At 47.9% G+C, this 18,579-nt stretch overlaps 1 protein-coding gene across 1 annotated transcript in view; it reads right to left on the reverse strand.

Annotated features, from left to right (window-relative positions):
* Positions 1–18,579, reverse strand: part of dab2ipb (DAB2 interacting protein b) — a 66,293-nt gene that overhangs the window by 22,915 nt on the left and 24,799 nt on the right. The window contains 1 exon segment of the mRNA XM_056432602.1: positions 64–217. Within this exon segment, the coding sequence (XP_056288577.1) occupies positions 64–217 (154 nt within the window).

Consider the following 18,579-nt stretch of genomic DNA (forward strand, 5'->3'; position numbering starts at 1 on the left):
ACGAGCATTCATTGTGTGTGTGTGTGTGTGTGTGTGTGTGTGTGCATGTGTGTGCCTGCTCACCTCAAAGCAGTAGTCCTGCCCCAGGATGCTGCTGTGCACGGGCTTGATGACGACCTCGTCCTCCATGCTTATGTCCAGGGCTTCCACAGCGCTGCTGGGGCTGAGCAATGACTCATGGGAGCGAGACTCCTTCAGCCTGGGCATCAGATGGGACCTGAGAGAGGGAGGGAGAGAGAGAGAGAGAGAGAAAGGGAGGGAGAGAGGGAGAGAGAGAGAGAGATCTGAGTCACCCTGCAGAGTGGAGGAAGTGAGCGGGAGCATATGCAGCGAGCGCTTTGTGGCGGAGTGTGAAGGATGAGAGTGAGAAGGGTGCTCGGCGTGACGCCCTGTACCCCCCCCTCTCCCCCCCCCCCGTTCACCCTTCTTCTTCTTCTTCTTCTTCTTCTTCTTCTTCTTCTCCTCCGTCACTTTAATAATAGCCTGACGGAAACAAGCCTGCAGCTCGGTTCTCGGAGGCTCCTCCAGCCAGAGAGGATGAAGCAAAGAGCGCGTGTGTGTGTGTGTGTGTGTGTGTGTGTGTCTTCACCCCGAACATTAAGCTTTACTAACATCCAATAAGTTGCATTAAAGTATGTTATTCTCCCACATTGAAGTTTTAGAAACACACTTATAATCAGCTTTAAGTGTAAGGACTCTACACTCTATAAAATATGTACAACTCATTAAAAAAAGCACTTTATAAAGACTCATAAAGTCAAGTTTCATAATACTGAATAAATGTCTTTCTTGCCGATATCATACATTTTTAGAATTACCATACATGTAATATATATAATTATTTTATAATACAGTATAATATTAATATCATGCAAGATCAATTAATATATATTTTTTTTAATTACAAAAATTCTTAATCCCATGTAACGCACTAAACGGGCCATACAAACAAAGTGTCCTATAATCATCAAGTGTTACGATAAACGTGCTTTTTGAATGCATCATAATTATTATGAAGCATCTACCCACCGCCTCACAGTGGTCAGATTAAACATGCCAGTGGGGAGCCGCCGGCATCAACCCCCCGGCGCCGGCGGGACGAGGGTCAATCCAGAGTAACGAGTGTGAACATGCAGCTCACCGTGGCCTCCGCGGGACGGCTTACACACTAATCCTGTGCACGTGTGTGTGTGTGTGTGTGTGTACATCTCATCTGCTGCGAGCCTCTGCACAGCCAGCGCTGTGGTCAAATCCAATGCTCTCTCTCTCTCTCTCTCTCTCTCTAACTAAGACCCATGCACATAACGCCTGGAGGACGTCTTCCAATCGGAGGATCTAGTTTCAGGAGCTCCGAAGCCTCTTTTTTTCCCCTTCTTTTCTTCACAGCTGCAGAGGAAGTGTGTGTGTGTGTGTGTGTTTTGCACCTGAATCTGCTTTGCGATTGGCTGACTGGGTACCGGGCAGAACACGCGGCGAGCCGAGTGTGCGGAGAGGAGAGAGGAGGGGAAACGGGAGGTTCTCATAGCGTGGTAAATGTATGTGTGTGTGCGTGTGTGTGTGAAGAGACGGGGAGGGATATATATATATATATATAAATATGTATATATATATATTTAAAAAATATATATATAAATATATATATGTAAATATATATATATATACATGTAAATATATATATATTTACACATATTTTAAATATATATATATAAATATATATATATACACACGCTCCTAATATTTAGACTATTAGAAGGCCTGCCAGCGCTGCCCGCCAACATGCAGCCTCCGTCCATCCGGAGCGACATCCTTCAGCAAATTGCTGCACCTCCTTTTTTTTTTTTAAACAGGAATATCTTTATTCACGCCGCTGCGGTTTTCTTTTTTCCTTTTTTTAGTTCTCTGCATATCATATTAGCACATGAGTGTCAGAGGGAACGGTGGGCGACTGAGGAAGAACGGATTGATGAATAATAATAACGCCGCCGCACGACATCTACAAATTTTACTGTAGCGCTATGTAATAACGACAACGAGAGAACTGCCCCCCCACCCCCAGTCTGACACATGTCAGCCTCTGCAGGAGAACAGCTGGTGTCAAAAGCTGAGCACGCCTCTTTTCGGGTTTACCTTCCCCCAACGCCGTCCTTCTCTGTCCTTGATGAATCCTCCATCACTCTGCCTCCATTTTTTTTATGCCGTCTCTCATTCAGTGTTTACCTGATGTGTGTGTGTGTGTGTGTGGATTCTTTCCCCTCTGGTTCTCATGTTTCCATTGCGCTCTGCTCTTATTTTCCCTGCTCTGTTTTATCTCTTCCTCCGCGGTCATCCTTCCTTCTCCTCTCCTTTGCCATCCATCAATATCTGGTTGTTCATGCCGGGCCACCTAAATATTTCAGAAGCTATATATAAATATATATTTATATATATACTGTATATAGACAACTCGGGGCCTCTAATAGTTCAGAAACTTCCAGACACGACTAACACAAAGCCAGCTAGTGCAGAATTAAAGAAGGTCATGCCATGAAGAACCACGATGAGTTCATAAAAATAATAATAATGAATATAGCGCTCAAAGAACCTTTACATGTGAGATTAAAACACCGTAGAAACAGCTACAGCGAGCAACTCAGGGTTAGGAGTCTTGCTCAAGGACACATGGACTAGGGCGGGGATTGAACCGGCAACCCTCGGATTGGAAGCCAGAGCTGCTGACCACTGATTCTCTGGATGGCACCGCGCCGCACGCGGGGGGGGGGGGGGGGGGGTCGATGGAAACTGGTTTGGAGTAATGGCGTCGCAGTCGGAGGAGGAGGAGGAGGAGGAGGAGGAGGTAATGGGTCCTGAGTGAGTCTGGGCTGCGCCCGACAGTCTGGGATCTGAGACCTCAAGACGTCTGACGCGCCGGCTGGGTGGCGAGCCGGGCGCTCCTCGCCACGAGGGACGACGAAGGCACCGGTCGGCTGAATGACGGCGCTGCAGCTCGCGTTGTTTTCCACTTCGCGTTGCTAACGTGCAACAACAGACACTCAAGCAACCCGATGGCGGCGGCGGCGTCCGCCCTCCGTTATCCAACATGCCTCTGTCGCAACAATCGATACGCCTTCCGCCGGCACACCGGAGCAGCAACTACTTTGTTAATAACAAACAAACAAACACACTTGAGAAGTGTCTGTCTCTGTGTGTGTGTGTGTGTATGTGTGTGTGTGTGTGTGTGAGGAAGCAGGCAGAGACTTGCAGAGCCAGACGGCGAGTTGCTCCCTCCGGTTGGACTACGCCCGCACGACAACGGAGGAACGTGTTGCACGGGGCTTCCAATGTGACGGCCTTTAACTTAACATTCCAATAACCCACCGAAAGGGAGAGACACACACACACACACACACACACACACACACACACACACACACACACACACACACACACACACACACACACACACACACACACACACACACACACACACACACACACTTAAGATACTCTGAACAAAAAGAAAATTCCCTTTTCTGCTCATCTCTTTGGGTTCTTTAGACTATTTAGACTCTTTGGGTTCTTTCGGCTCTTTCGGTTCTTTTGACTTTTTGGGTTCTTTAGGTTCTTCAGACTCTTTGGGTTATTTCGGTTCTTTAGACTATTTAGACTCTTGCGGTTCTTTAGGTTCTTTAGGTTGTTGCGGTTCTTGCTGTCTCATACACACAAGACAGAAGAGAGATTTTGAAGGAGAGGGAACACTGGCCCAGCCCAGAGGGAATAGAACCTGAAGCTCTGGTGTGACCACCTCTGTGAAGAGGAACCAGAACCAGTCAGAGCCCTACAAGAGCCTTTACCCTCATGTGTAGATGACCACATCAGGTTAGTTTCACCAAACACACACACAGGGGGACGGAGGCCGTGAGCATCGAGCATCGAGCATCGAGCATCCCCTCCAGGAGGCGAGTTCTAGGAGTCTGAAGGGAAGCCTGGCAGACACACCGGAGCGTGGGGAAGGTTGGCTGGTAGCTGAGATCAGGTGGTTGGGAGAGCCAGGCTGTAGCACACACAGACACACACACACACACACACACGAGCAGAGGGTGATTCAGTGCAAACATCTGCCAGGACCGTCGCAGCAGGAGTCGGCTCTGTAGTCATGAGCCGAGGAGCCATGAGGAGAACCCACCAGCTGCACGGCGGAGGAGGAGGAGGAGGAGGAGGAGGTCACCGCGGCGGCTGCAGCGCACGCCGCCGCCATTAAACGTGATCACCTGTGACTCCACGGCTCCGGAGGAGGCGACGCACGCGGCGAAGCATCCAAACGGCACCGACAAAACATCGCAGAACGAGAGAGAGCGTGTGATGAGGTCAAAAGGTCACGCTAATGAGTAACTCCTTCAGCAGCATCTGTACGGTCGGGAGGGCAAAGGTCAACCGACACGCTAATGACAAACGGCCATCTGGGAGCTCGCCTGATGCACTGTGTGTTATTGGCGTATCGATTTTAACCGACGCCTTTTTATGGGCACACGACGAGGGGAGGGGGAGGAGTCAAGAGGATCATGGAGGACGACCGCACAGGATGGCACGCACACACACGCACACGCACACACACACACACACACACACACACACACACACACACACACACACGGAAGCTTCCAGGAGCGACAGATAAAACCGACCCACAATGCCCTCTTCTAAATGCCTTTGTAGACCGTCGTGCAGCAATGGCCGCCGAGACGGATTCACAATCGACGTGCGCCTCCCAAACGCCGTCCGCTGGTGAGTTATTTGCGTCGCCGTGACAACCAACGCGTGCTCTTCATTCACCGGGTTCTGCTTTTTTTTGTCCGAAAAAATCCATTATCCCTCTTCTACTGACGTGTAAGACCAGCGGTCTGCAGACAGGCGTCATACCTACGGTCACCACACGGAGGGGAAGAAGCCAAAAGCAGCTTCATGAATGTGTTTCGTTTAACTCTCTGGATCAATGACGCAAGCGTGAGGCCCGGTGAAGGGATTGATCATTTCATAACAGAGCAAAACTAAACTGAACTGGACCGAAATCCATAGAACGCGTTACACTTCATCATTTATTCATCAAACGCTGCTCCGCACACAGGAGCAGAGCAACTGGACGTCTTTAAACCGCGAGGCAGAGCCACGGAGCATCTCCATGTGTTTGGGATAATTAGACAAGCTTTTTAAAAAAAACTACAAACATCCGGCTCCCATTTGCCGACAAATAACCTCGGCAGGTCGGCGTTGATTCATCATTTATTTTTCAAAACTGAAAAGAATCTCGAGCTCAAATAAAAATCTTAAAAAACAAACAAAAAAACCAACATATTTTTTCGCTTTATAACTCAAATGACACCTCCGCTCGGCGCTCGTTAAACTCTGCACTGACGGAGAAGAAAATGATGAAATCGAGTCGTCATCGTGAGACGGGGGGGGGGATTTCAGCTCAATTAACGGGCTCATCGTCCGGCCTGCGGCGCGGTGGGAGAGAGGGGCTAGCCGCCGTCCTTCCACATGTCATACACCAGAACATGACATATTAACACGCACACACACACTAATGCAGGTGTTGCACTCGGAGTCGACCACTTCCTGTTTATTTCATTCCCCTCTAGCCACCATTGACTTGTCCTTTAATTGAGCCCAATTAACGGACTCATCATGTCCAGAGAGCCTCGTTTGAGCCGCTATCGGCGAGAAAACACCATTTCCTGTGACACAGATATAGAAAATATCACATTAACGACATATTAACACACACACACGCACTAATGCGTGTGTCGCGCACTCCTTGTTTATTTCATTCCCCGCTCGCCTTCATTGATTTGTCATTTAACTGCACGCACGGCTACAATCAATCCACCGTGTAAGAGGCATGACACACGCCAAGGTCACGCACCTGAGCTCCGGTGCCCACGAGCTCATGTTGTATGTGGAGGTAAAGAAAAGAATGAACAAACTGGAGTAAATATGAATTAGTGACAAGAAGGAGAAGCGATCTTCTCTTGAGCTCTTGCGTAACAAGTTAGTGCTTCAGGGGGAGACGGATAACAGCAGAAAGGAGTCGAGGAGGCGAGGAGGCGAGGAGATGAGGAAGGGTGTTTTCACTGCTGGCCGTCCGGGCCGGGTCCCCAGCAGCAGACGGGTGGCCACAGCTCTGCCCGCGTGATAATTGGCTCTACATAGCACCAAGACAAGGCGCTACGCGGCGACGCCGGGATGTTATTTGCCGTCTGGGCCTCCGGCGCTGAATACTTTTCATGTTTTCGAGTCTAAACGTGTCCTTGTCCCCCCCCCACCCTCACAAAAGCCCATAGCTTTGCCTTTTATCTCCTCTTTTTTCTCTCCTCGTGACCTCGTCCTTAAAATTCATCGTGAAAGAAAACTAAAAAACAATAAAATCGTTAAGATGCCCCAGAGTGAGCCGTGGGCGGATGCGGCGTGCAACAAGGAAACGAGGAAATGAAAGAAAGAATAAACGACAACATCTACTTACGATCGGCTGAATATGTGGAACATGGTCCGACGCCCCCCCCCCAAGCCGGATCCCCGAAACGCACACACACTCCGCTCCGGGTCGCATTCCTCGGGCGCCGGGCTCCGGCGTTTCCTTTTTTTTGTCCTCCTCCAGACTATTTTCTGCGTCTCTGGGAACGCGGCTGCAGCCTCTGCCCTCTGCGCTCCACCACAACGCTCCCAGAGGATGTGTGTGTGACGAACACACACACACACACACACACCCACCCCTCCTCGCTCCACGGCACATTTAAAAAGACAGCGCCTTTCTTTCCCAGGACCAGCCCCGAGAGAGGAGCGTCAGGGTGCATGCAGATACACTCGGGACACTCCTGGAGGTTCAAGGGGCTCAAACTTTACCAACTTCATAACGTAAAGACGACCAATAATCTGATGGATCACGATTATTAATTAGTTTTGTAACCCTCTACTTAACAATAATCACAGTTGTTCCCTGACGCTCTGACGTACTGTGATGGACTCCTACTGCCTCCTAAAGCCTCCTACCGACTCTTACTGCCTCCTACCACCTCCTACTCCGTCCTACTTCCTCCTACCACCTCCTACTCCGTCCTACTAACTCCTACTGCCTGCTACTGCCTTCTACCGCCTCTGACCGCCTCTGTTCTTAGCCGAAATGAACCAAAAACAGAAAGGCGGTCCAGGAAGGAGAACAGCTGACAGCCCCACGTTGGGGAAGTATTCAACTGTCTTGAGGAGTAGAGCTTCATCTGTAAGAGCTGTAGCTGGATACACGGCTCCTCTGTCTTCATCACATCTGTTCTCACAGGAGCCGAGTTGGCAGCCAGGAAGTCAGCTCCTCCTCCTCCTCCTCCTCCTCCTCCTTCTCCTCACCACGTGTCCGTGTAGCAGGAAACAAAAAGGCCTTCTGCACCACACTGTGGGAAAAATGCTGGGTTCTTGGCCGGAGAGATGGACTCCGGGAGAGAGAGAGGGAGAGAGAGAGAGAGAGAGAGAGAGAGAATGTAGGCCGGGGGAACGCACTCAGGCCACCGCCAGATGTGTGGTACGGGTTGTTTCTGTGCAGCACAACGTCACAGAGGAGACGTGAGGTCACCAGACGCCGAGAAGAACACTGGTGTTTTAAAGAGGGGGAAAAAAAGGTAGGAGAAGAAGAAATGCATTTTAAATAAATGCTGCAGAAATGCCAGTGATGTGAAACCGGGACATGGAAACAGGCCGAGTGTCTTCGCCTGGTCGGGCGGAGAGGTCTTTGCTCCCCACCTCCCAAACTATTTCAGTATCGTTGGCCGGAGAGATGGACTCCGGGAAAAGAAGGAAAGCAAATGAGAGTCCGGGGAACCGCCAGATGTATCGTACGATTGTAAGAAGAAGAACAACAGAACGGAGGAGAAGAAGAACAAGGAGGCATTAGAGTCTCTCGTCTCTTATCTCGAGTCAACAGACCTGGGGAATGGCCGCTGAGTAAAGGTGGACGACAGAGACCGACCCCTTCCTCATTCCTGAGCTCACGATAACATCTCAACGCCTCCTAAATATACACGACGCAGCAGGCTACTCCACCTCCCAAATCACTAAGGAACAAGGGCCGTCTGCACCGAGTCACGTGGCAGTGTTGTTTATATTTACACACACACACACACACCACAACAACAACAACAACAACAGGACGGCGTGCTCACTGTGGGGGTGGACGCTCCCGAGCAGACGAGAGGGTCAGAGAGAGACGGGAAGGGGCTCACTGGAGCACCACCTGGCTGCACCGAGGTAACGAGCCGGAGGGAGGGAGCTAGGAGGGAGGGAGCTAGGAGGGAGGGAGGATCGGTGGATACCGGCCATTCCCTGCAGGCTTGCACAAGTCTGCATCGCGAGTGGAAGAGAGGGTGAGACATGTTGGACGAGGAGGCATTGATAGAGAGCAAGAGAGGAAGAGGAAGAGGAGCACACCGGCGGGGCGGAGGGGGAGGAGCTACTCGAACTGGCGACATCATCGCGATGGTTCGGTCACGCTGGTAAATAATAACGCCCGGCCCTTTAAATGTGTCTGCTTGTCTAAAAATACAAGAGGTCGGCGTCTCTCCGTCTAGAAGGAAGTGAAGTGAGAGGGAAGCGATAAGCATTAGAGGCATTAAGAGCTCCTTCCCTCCTTCTCTCCATCCCTCCAAATAAATAAATGTAAATAAATAAATGAATAAATAAATGTAAATAAATAAATAAATATAAATATAGAGACGAAAGAGCTCCGTGTGAGACAGAAGAGACAGAAAGAGACCTTTAGGACGGATGCTCGAGATCTCGGATGCTCCAACTGACTCTGCATTACGGCCTCCGGGGCAGGGGGGGGGGGGGGGGAGAGAGAGGGAGAGAGATTCAATTATTGACAGCGCTGCCCTATCGTGAGCATTCGCTCCTCTTTCATCAGAGTTCACGCTCGTGGAGCACGAGTCCTCTTTCATGTCGGGACGCTTTATTTTCTTCTTTTGCTTCCTTTCCGATCCCAACAAGAAAAAAATCCTTTTTCATATCGTTCACTTTGACTTAAGAGAAAACGGAGGTGCGGACGAGTGGAATGTATCCACGATTTAAACCAAAGCTTTTAAATGAGATAACTTCATATTCAGGACAGCAAAACAAAAGGAAATTATTTATAGAACAACAAGTGAACTGCTGGGATGTTTGTACTGTGTGGTCATGTTGGAGTGTTGTTGATTAAGCCCCCCCCCCCCTGTATGAGCCCTGCTCCACTTCACCAGCTCTCAGTGATCAATGGAGCTCACGGAGATGATCTATGACGGAGTAATCACACACAGAGCGATGGAGGGATGAGGAGGACGAGGCAGGAAGACACTGATCATCACGACTCCATCTTTCACACCGGAGTTCCATTTCCTGATTGTCAATAACGTTGCGCAACAATCTGAGAGCGTCCGGGAGGGGCAAAGTCCTCACAGCCATGAAGAGCTTTTATTACCCTGGAGTGCACTTAATATCTGGAAATGAACAATTTCTTATTTGCTTTCCCTTCCTCACAATGTGTGTGTGTGTGTGTGTCATGTCTCCACCTCCCATTGGCTCCTCCCCCTCCAGCCCCCCCCCCCCCCCCGTCCCACGTTCCAGGCCGTGAAAATGACTAACGGCTCTATCTTCTCTCCTCTCGGTTTCCCCCGAACCGAAGATAGGACCGCCGCGCGTTACGGCGGCATATGCACGTCTGCACGCGCAGCATGTGCGCTCGCAGCGATGTGTTGCACAAACAAACAAACAAACACACACACACACGACCCCCCCGGCGTCACGCCACCACGCCGTTACGGCACATGTCACGAACGCTTGGTGTGGAGACGTGGAGCTCGGTTCAGCAGCAGGCGACAGGCGAGAGGACCTCCGACTGCGTGTGTGTGTGTGTGTGAGGACGGCTTTGAACTCTGGCCTCCAGGACGACACTGCGTGTGTTTCAGAGCTTTTTTTATTTAATTTTTTTAATCAACGGCAGGGAGATACGCCGAGATAATAAGAATCACCCATGCGGAAACATTTAGATGAATCTGGGAGAGCTGACATCATGACTCCATATCGCCCGGTGAGACGAATGTGAACAACTCCCCCGAGGCCCAAGCGATGACTAACCCGCCAAGATTAGCCCCCCCCCCCCCCGTCGTCTCCTCTCGTATCGACGATGCAATGAGCTGTTGCCCCCCCCCCCCCGAAACTCTCCCCGTCTTTGGGATGCACGGCGCCACCTTTCTTTAAAAATACTAATAATATGCCGATTGCCTCGTCCTCCTCCTCCTGCCGCGCTGACCTCACAGAGCTCGGCCCGGTCATCTGACTCCTGTTAGCTGGCTGCCCCTCCGTCACACAGGCCAGCGCTGTGCGGCGCTGCTACATGGAGGTTACAGTCCCCACACACACACACACATATGTATATGTGTGTGTGTGTGTGTGTGTGTGTGTGTGTGCACCGCGCTGAATAAAAGCCCTTCAGGAGTTAAAAGCAATTACATGACAAAGACGGAGAAACTTGAATGTTGAGTGTAGTAGTAGTGTGTGTGTGTGTGTGTGTGTTTGTTTTAGGAGAACGGTCTCCTTTGCATTGTCACTGATAGAAGGAGGAAGAGAAGAAGGAGGAGGAGGGGGGGGGGGCACAGCTGGACGGCACACAAGAGGCAGGGGAGCGTGAATAGTCTCAATGGAGCATCCTCTGTCGTCCTCTAGTGCTACGTTTCTATTGGTGGCCACACACACACACACACACACAATAAGGAAGGAAGAAGAAAAGAATAACTGCAAGCTCCCCCCCCCCCCCCCCAACCTCCCGGGCCAGAACGGCGACACACAAAAGGCCGGACGGCGGCGACACTCACCAGGCATGGTCAGAATTCCACGGAGCGTTCAGGAGGAGAGAGAGAACCGCGGCCGAGCCGGAGCGCGGAGAGGAGGATGAAATGACAAATAAGGAGCCGGGGATGGATGAGGGCAGATTTCAAAGCTCCATTTTTTCCTCCGTCCCCCCCCCCCCCTTCCTGCTGCCGATGCAGAGCGCCGCTTCGCCTCCGTGCGTCCTCACTCGTGGGTCTCGTCCTCCTTCTCCCTCTCCTGCCGCTGCTGCTTTAAGACGAGGGGAGGAGAGTGAGCGCCACAATGCTCTCCCCTCTCTCTCTCGCTCTCTCTCTCTCTCTCGCTGCTCCCTTTTCCTCCTTTCCTTCTCCCCGAGCCGAGCGCGCCCTACTTCCTGTGTCGTCTCTGGATCGGGACACACGCGCTCGCCGCTCTCTCCGTTTTCTCTCATTCAAGCATGAATGAATATTTAGGATCCCCCCCCCCCCCCCGGAGCTCGACTGATGAAGACCGGTTCCCCCCCTCCTTTTTTCTTCTCCTCTGCCGTCTCTCTCTCTCTCCCCCTGCCCTCTTATCCCGCTCCCTTTCACTATCAGTGACTGACTGCTCCTCCCATTTCTGTCTCCTTGGGCAGGGAGGAGCCTGCATGTGTTGTGCACGGCGGGGTGTGAGTGTGTGAGGGGGGATTACACGCATGTGTGTGTGTGTGTGTCGCAGCTTAGCTCTCCGGCCCTCCCCCTCTCGTGTTGCTCCAGTGGGAGTGTGTGTGTGTGTGTGTGTGTCTTCTTTGTCCTGTCAACTGCTGTGTGGGGTGTGTTGCCGCCGCTCGCCCTGTCGGACACTTCGGACGCCGCCGCCCGCTGCGGTTTCCGTGGACTCGGTACAGCTGGGAGACTCGTGCAAAGAAAAAGCAGAAAAAAAGCCTCTACATACGAGGCTCAGCGTTGGCAAAGTGACTTGGCGGCCGGCGGGTTGGTGGCGAGACGGGAATGTGAGTGGGAGGGGCTCCGCCACGCTCAATTTGAGCCGGGATTGGTCGACTGGCAGCGGAGAGAGAGGGAGCGCGTTTGAGGCCGTTTCCAGAGATTACACACCGACAGAGCTGGAGGGGGGGGGGGGGTAAAGGGCCCCAACAGGGCCACGGCAAACTCATCTGCACCCCCGGCACGTCTGCAATGATGTCATCGAACATGACATCACCCCCACACACACACACACACATACTTGTGCACGTGGAAACCAGAATGACCACCACACAATGGGGGGGGGGGGGGGTTCTCAAGCACATTGTTGGGTTGCTGATGGCCGACTCGTGACGCTCTCTGCTGGCCGCCTGTTTCCCGCCGCCGCCGTTGCTCTGTTTGAGAATGATTACGTAACGCCACGTTCAGAGTCATCCATCTTCACCTAAACCCGACCAAGAGATCCTGATAACCTAAACCTGACTTAAATCCTCTCCCTTTGGAAGGAGGAAGCTTATTTGTGTGAATTTAACGATGTGAAATTGAAACGTTTCGCGGGAATTTCACAAACAGAAACACAAAAAATAACAATAATGAGAAGTTACTAGTTTCCCATCATAAAAACTGTTTGAGGATTCTACCCGACGACGGAACGCTGATATTAATTTAATCTCACTGTGATTACAACATAATTATCTATTGCAGTGTCAGGTGAGGGATGATTAAATACATATTATTTAAAAAAAAGGTATTTCTTTGTTCTGCGTACTTCTCACCTGAATATATAATTATTATATTAATCGACACATAATGTGGTAGCAGGTTAGAAAAGGGCTAGCTCAGAATAGCCGTTGCTAATAAGTTGCATTAGCATAGAAAGCTAAACAATAACTCATATTTATGATTTATGTGTTGGTTGTATTTCCGTCTCACTAAGAAATACATTTAGTTAAAGGGACGCCAGACACCATCTTTTATTAATAAATACTCTTTTACGTGGGGTTCTTTCGTCCGTGTGAGCGACAGCAGAGCCTCACGCGACGCTCCTCTGGCTTCAGCGGCAGCAAATAAATAAAAGTAGAAGGAAAGGGAGGAGGAGACGGAGGTGAAGGGTGGATCTGAAATGTTTCTAACTGGGTCAGACTGCAGCGGCGTCACATCTCCCAGTCTCTCTTCTCTCTCCTCAAATCAGTTTCGAGCGATATCAGATCAAATAAAATTTTTTATCTGTATTTTTTCTTCACATTCAAACACAAAAAGAAAGCTGCATCACAGCATCCGTATTATTAAATGTGCATCCGTGAGAAACACCGGGATCCACTCAGTGTTAAAAGTAAAATGAGAAGAATAGCAGCGAAGTGCACAGGGGAGGCGTGTTATTAAGTATTAAACATGTATGTGTCATCTTGTGTTTTTAGGTTTGTTTTACTGATGAAAAATAGCCTCTTGGCTATAACTCTGGCACATTTACACACATGCTGTTTATTCATGTGCACTGTCATCAAATAAACCAAAGAAGAAGAAACGAGTGACAAATTAAAAACGTGGTCACTCTAAAAAGAGCCTTGGCAGGAGGCGGTACGAGGGGATTCCTTACACATCGACGACATGACACACCCACAACTCCACCGTCCAATCACACAACGCCCTCACAGCTTCCCTGCTTTCTCCCGACTCCCACAATGCAATGCGGGACATTTTTCCCACTCAATGGCGTTCAAGATCTTCCTGGGCGTCGCTGTAATATCTGAGTTTACATTAGAGCGTCTCTGTCGTGAACATCGCCACGCGGCTGAGGCTCATTGCCAGTTAACCCCATGAACTCCTCCTCCTCCTCCTCCTCCTCCTCCTCCTCCCATCGCCGGGGAGATCGGGTGAATAAAAGTGCAATAAAAGGTGCAGCGAGACGATACCTCAGAGTGTCGGACGCCCGCGGGTCGGAGGGCCAGAGGGCTGCAGCATTCATGAGCTTTTAATAGTCCACAAAAAACCTCGTCAACAAAATTATACAACACACACACACACACACACACACACACAGTACAAATGAGAGGAAGAGAGGTGAGCAGTAAAGAGCCTGTTAGTGGAATTAAAGTGGCGAAGAACCATCTCCAGTAATCGCCGCGGTAACTCAGCGGTTCCGTGTACCGGCGCTCCCGTTTCTCTTAAAACATTTTAGGGTATTTTTTTATTTTTTACTACAGTTAATGATCTGTGTGTGTGTGTGTGTGTCTCTTCCCTCTTTCATCACACACCTCCATGTAGGCCCTTATAACGACGCTTAAACAAATAAGAAAGGCAACCAGATCTCTTTCTAATAGGAGGCTGAGCGATGAGCTCGTATCCGGGTAGATTAGGGAGAGCCGTGAATGAGCGACCCAGCGGGGCTTCGATGTGGCGCTCTGTATTCCCGTCCACGCGCCCCGAGGCCCGATCCATTACGGCTGGTTACCCGGGGAGACGCAGCGCGGTGAAACATCAACCCGCCCACCGGCTGGGCCGCCGCCGCCACTCGGGATGAAACTACCCGGAGAGCGAGGAAAAGGCTCCCGACAACACGCTGAACATATGGCGGTGTGACCGCGGAGAGGCCATTTAAAAAAAATCTAATTGCACATTCGTGATGGAGACGTCGGTTACGTCAACTTTGAAGTGACTGAGTCCATTTTCTGGTATTATAATAAATAATAAAAAAATGATTTTTAGTCGCTTGAAGATTTTTTTTTCACTTGTTTAGAAAATCGTCTTCGTTCACGTAGTTAAATAAGTAACTTCGGGGACCTCGGAGTAACAAGTAACCTTGAAAATCTATCGACAGAAACTAAAAACAAAACAAATACTTTAAAATAATCGCACACTTACGCTGGAACTTAAAAAACTGAACAGCCGTCTCTGCGGCCGCGAGGATGAAACTACTGAAGAGACGACGGCCTGCGGCGGCGAGGAAGTACCCAAACGAAAGAGAGGCCATTAAAAAAATAACTGGAGGCGTTAATGTCGAAGTGCATTCAACTCCTCTTGTTCATTTTCTGGGATTGTAATTTAAAAAATAGATTTTTTTTATTTTTACGTACTCCGAAGCTTCAACGGACATCTTCACGTGAACGTCGAGTCTTAGAACATCTTAGTTCATGTACTTAATTATTAATTAAGTTACTTTGGGAACCTTGAAAATCCATCAAATTTCTTTTACACTGAAACAAAAAATAATTTTAAAAATCAAAAAATCCCAGAGAATTTATACGAAACAATCGTCTTGTTCATTTTCTGGGATTGTAATAAATCTATACATTTTAGACGCTTGTAGGGCCATTTTCACGCGAACTAGTCGAACATCATGTAGTTAATTATTAAGATACTTTGGGGACCTTGAAAATCCATCAAACTTCTTTTACTCTGGCGAAGCACTGAAACTAAATAACAACAATAAAATATATTTATAAAGACCCTCTTAGCGGGTCAGAGGTCACATGAAGAGGCCTCGCTCCATGAAAGCCGGGACGAGGTAACCTTTAAAAAAAACACCCACCGCCACACAGCGCCCTTCAATTAATAAAGTCGTCATGGCAAAGGGGTGGGGGGGGTGGTGAGGGGTGTGTGTGTGTGTGTGGGGGGGGGGGGGCATCAAGCCCAACTAGAGTCGTTGGTTTTAGATGCAGAGCTCATTATTACCCCGAGAGCTCCGGTTCATCCACGGAGGATCATGCTGATGCATCGCAAATGAGCCGGGGAACGATGCCAGAGAGAGAGAGGGAGGGAGAAAGAGAGAGAGAGAGATGCAGTCTTCCTCCCCCTAATTACACTGCCGCAACGAGCAGAATGAAAACAGCCGCTGTTGTTGTTGTTGGTTTTTTTATTCTCATTGGAGAAAAAACAACAAACAACAAATCTGCAGCCGAGTGTTTGACTGTCGTCGCTCTCCAATAAACACAAGAATCATTTGAGAAGAGCGCGCAGGGGATGAATGGATGACAGCGTGGTGTGTGTGTGTGTGTGTGTGTGTGTGTGTGTGTGGTCATGTGTTGGGTGATGAGGTCACATGTGATCAACACACACGTGACCTTCAGCATCAGGGAAGTGGAAGGGGGGAGGAAGCAAGTTATGAGAGGAGAGCGCCGAAGGATGGGGGGGAGAAAGAGAGAGGGAGAGACAGAGAGACATACAGAGAGAGAGAGAGAGGGAGAGAGAGAGGCAGAGACAGAGAGAGAGAGACAGAGATAGAGATAGATAGAGAGACAGAGATGGAGAGATATATATATATATATATATATATACAGGACTGTCTCAGAAAATTAGAATATTGTGATGAAGTTCTTTATTTTCTGTAATGCAATTAAAAAAACAAAAATGTCATGCATTCTGGATTCATTACAAATCAACTGAAATATTGCAAGCCTTTTATTCTGATTTATTGCTGATTATGGCTTACAGCTTAAGAAAACTCAAATATCCTATCTCTAAATATTAGAATATCATGAAAAAGTATACTAGTAGGGTATTAAACAAATCACTTGAATTGTCTAATTAACTCGAAACACCTGCAAGGGTTTCCTGAGCCTTGACAAACACTCAGCTGTTATAAATCTTTTTTTACTTGGTCTGAGGAAATATTAAAATTTTATGAGATAGGATTTTAGAGTTTTCTTAAGCTGTAAGCCATAATCAGCAATATTAAAAGAATAAAAGGCTTGCAATATTTCAGTTGATTTGTAATGAATCCAGAATGCATGACATTTTTGTTTTTTTAATTGCATTACAGAAAATAAAGAACTTTATCACAATATTCTAATTTTCTGAGACAGTCCTGTATATATATATAGAGAGAGAGAGAGAGAGAGATCCAGGGACGAGTCTTTGAGCGTCGGGTTTAACGGAGCGAACAACAGTGTTAGAACATGAACGGAGCAAATAGGACGACAGCAAAGTGACGAATAACAGGGGGGGGAGGGGGGGGGGTCATAACATGAAGGGTTAGCAGGCGTGGCGATGTTGTTGTCAGGGCAACAAAAAGTGAATGTCAGCGAGTAAGTGAGACGTGGGGTAGAGAAGGTTGGATATCACACCTGGGGAATGTTTACAGGAGTTAATAACTCTAAATGGCATCACTTTATTGGATTTATGTCTCTCACTCCCCCCCCCCCCCCCCCAGTGTGGCAACTCTTTTTAATTATTTGTTTTCTTTATTCACAAACACTGGAATCAACAAAGCGGTGCTGAGAGTTTCACACAGCAGGGACGTCTGAAGGTATTTAAAGAAACAACATCGGGGTCAACGCCGTGGTTTCATGATCCGAGGAGACGTCTGTGATCACGCACAAATTAATACACAGAACTTCAATCATGGAATTAAATTAAACTCATCAATAAAAAAGAGACGAATAAAGAGTTCCTGCAGAGTTTCACTCGCAGTGTGAAGATGTCTTTAAGATTGGATCCGGAGAAAAGTTTACAGATCTTCTTTTTTTAATATAAAAATAATAAATGTATATATATTTGTATTTAATATATATATATATTTCATTATATATATATATATATAAAAACATTTCTTTTTATATAAAGAGAGTTTTTAAAATTATATATATATAGAGAGAGAGAGATTTTTAAAAATGTTTTATAATTTATTTTAATATATATATATATATATAAATATATATATATACATAAATATATATATATACATATAGATTTTGTTATCTAAATATATATATATAAATATAGAGCGGGAATTTTTTATATATATACTGTATATACATATATACATACAGTATATATAAATATATATATTCATACAGTATATATATATAAATATTAGGGCTGTCAATCGATTTAAAAAAAGTAACTAATTAATCGCACATTTTGAAATTCATTAATCGCGATTAAAAGTTTTGTTTCCTTCTTTTTAAAGACAAAACTTCACAAAGAGCTGTGTTTCAAAGAGGCTCCTACCTATAAAGTGCCAGCGAGGTATTTAATATTGTGGATGATAAATTGTTTCTTCAGTGAAACATCCAGATTAGTAAAAAAAAAGAAGTATATTGAGACCCCATTGGTCCTGTCATCTTTAACATTGAACAACAGCAGAACCAGTGGCCTTGGTAACTGACTGACATTCACATATGTCACGTTAACCCTCTGGAGGCTGGGGGCATGTCTCCATTTTACAAAAAAATGTAAATTCACCTTTTAAAGGCGTTTTCATGTGACACATACCCACGTATTATACATCAAACATTCCAGAACAATCTCGGCTCTCTATATATTGAGGCACATTGTTCTCGCGCCGTGTTCTCTGTCCTCTGACTGACAGGTTGCTAATGAGCCTTATCTGTGAGGTGGGAGGTCCTTTGTGATTTACTGAGTGTTCATTGGTTGTTTTTTTCTCAAAATGTTGACAGACAAACGGATTGAAGGTTTCGTGTGACGAGTTATTTCCGCGCCGCGTCACCCGACACGTCGCCCCTCCGTTTCTCTGTGGACAGTGTTGCCAGGTCCGCGGTTTTCTCGCGGAATTGGGCTACTTTTGAAGTGTTGCCCCCCCGTCGACAACGCTCGCAGTGGGTCACTTTCCTATCTCAGGGGGGCATCATGAAGGAGTTATGGGCATATTTTGAGTTCTGATATTGGGCTGGTTTTATTGGCCATTGGGCTGGTTTTGGGCTGGTTTTGATTGGCCATTGGGCTTGTTTTGTCACACAGACCTGGCAACCCTGTCTGTGGATCGGAGGTGCAGACGGGAGGAAGGAGGAGCAGGAGGAAACCCGACTGATTAATCCACAAA

The sequence above is a fragment of the Pseudoliparis swirei genome, chromosome 15 (genome assembly GCF_029220125.1).
Source record: "Pseudoliparis swirei isolate HS2019 ecotype Mariana Trench chromosome 15, NWPU_hadal_v1, whole genome shotgun sequence".
Lineage (NCBI taxonomy): Eukaryota > Metazoa > Chordata > Actinopteri > Perciformes > Liparidae > Pseudoliparis > Pseudoliparis swirei.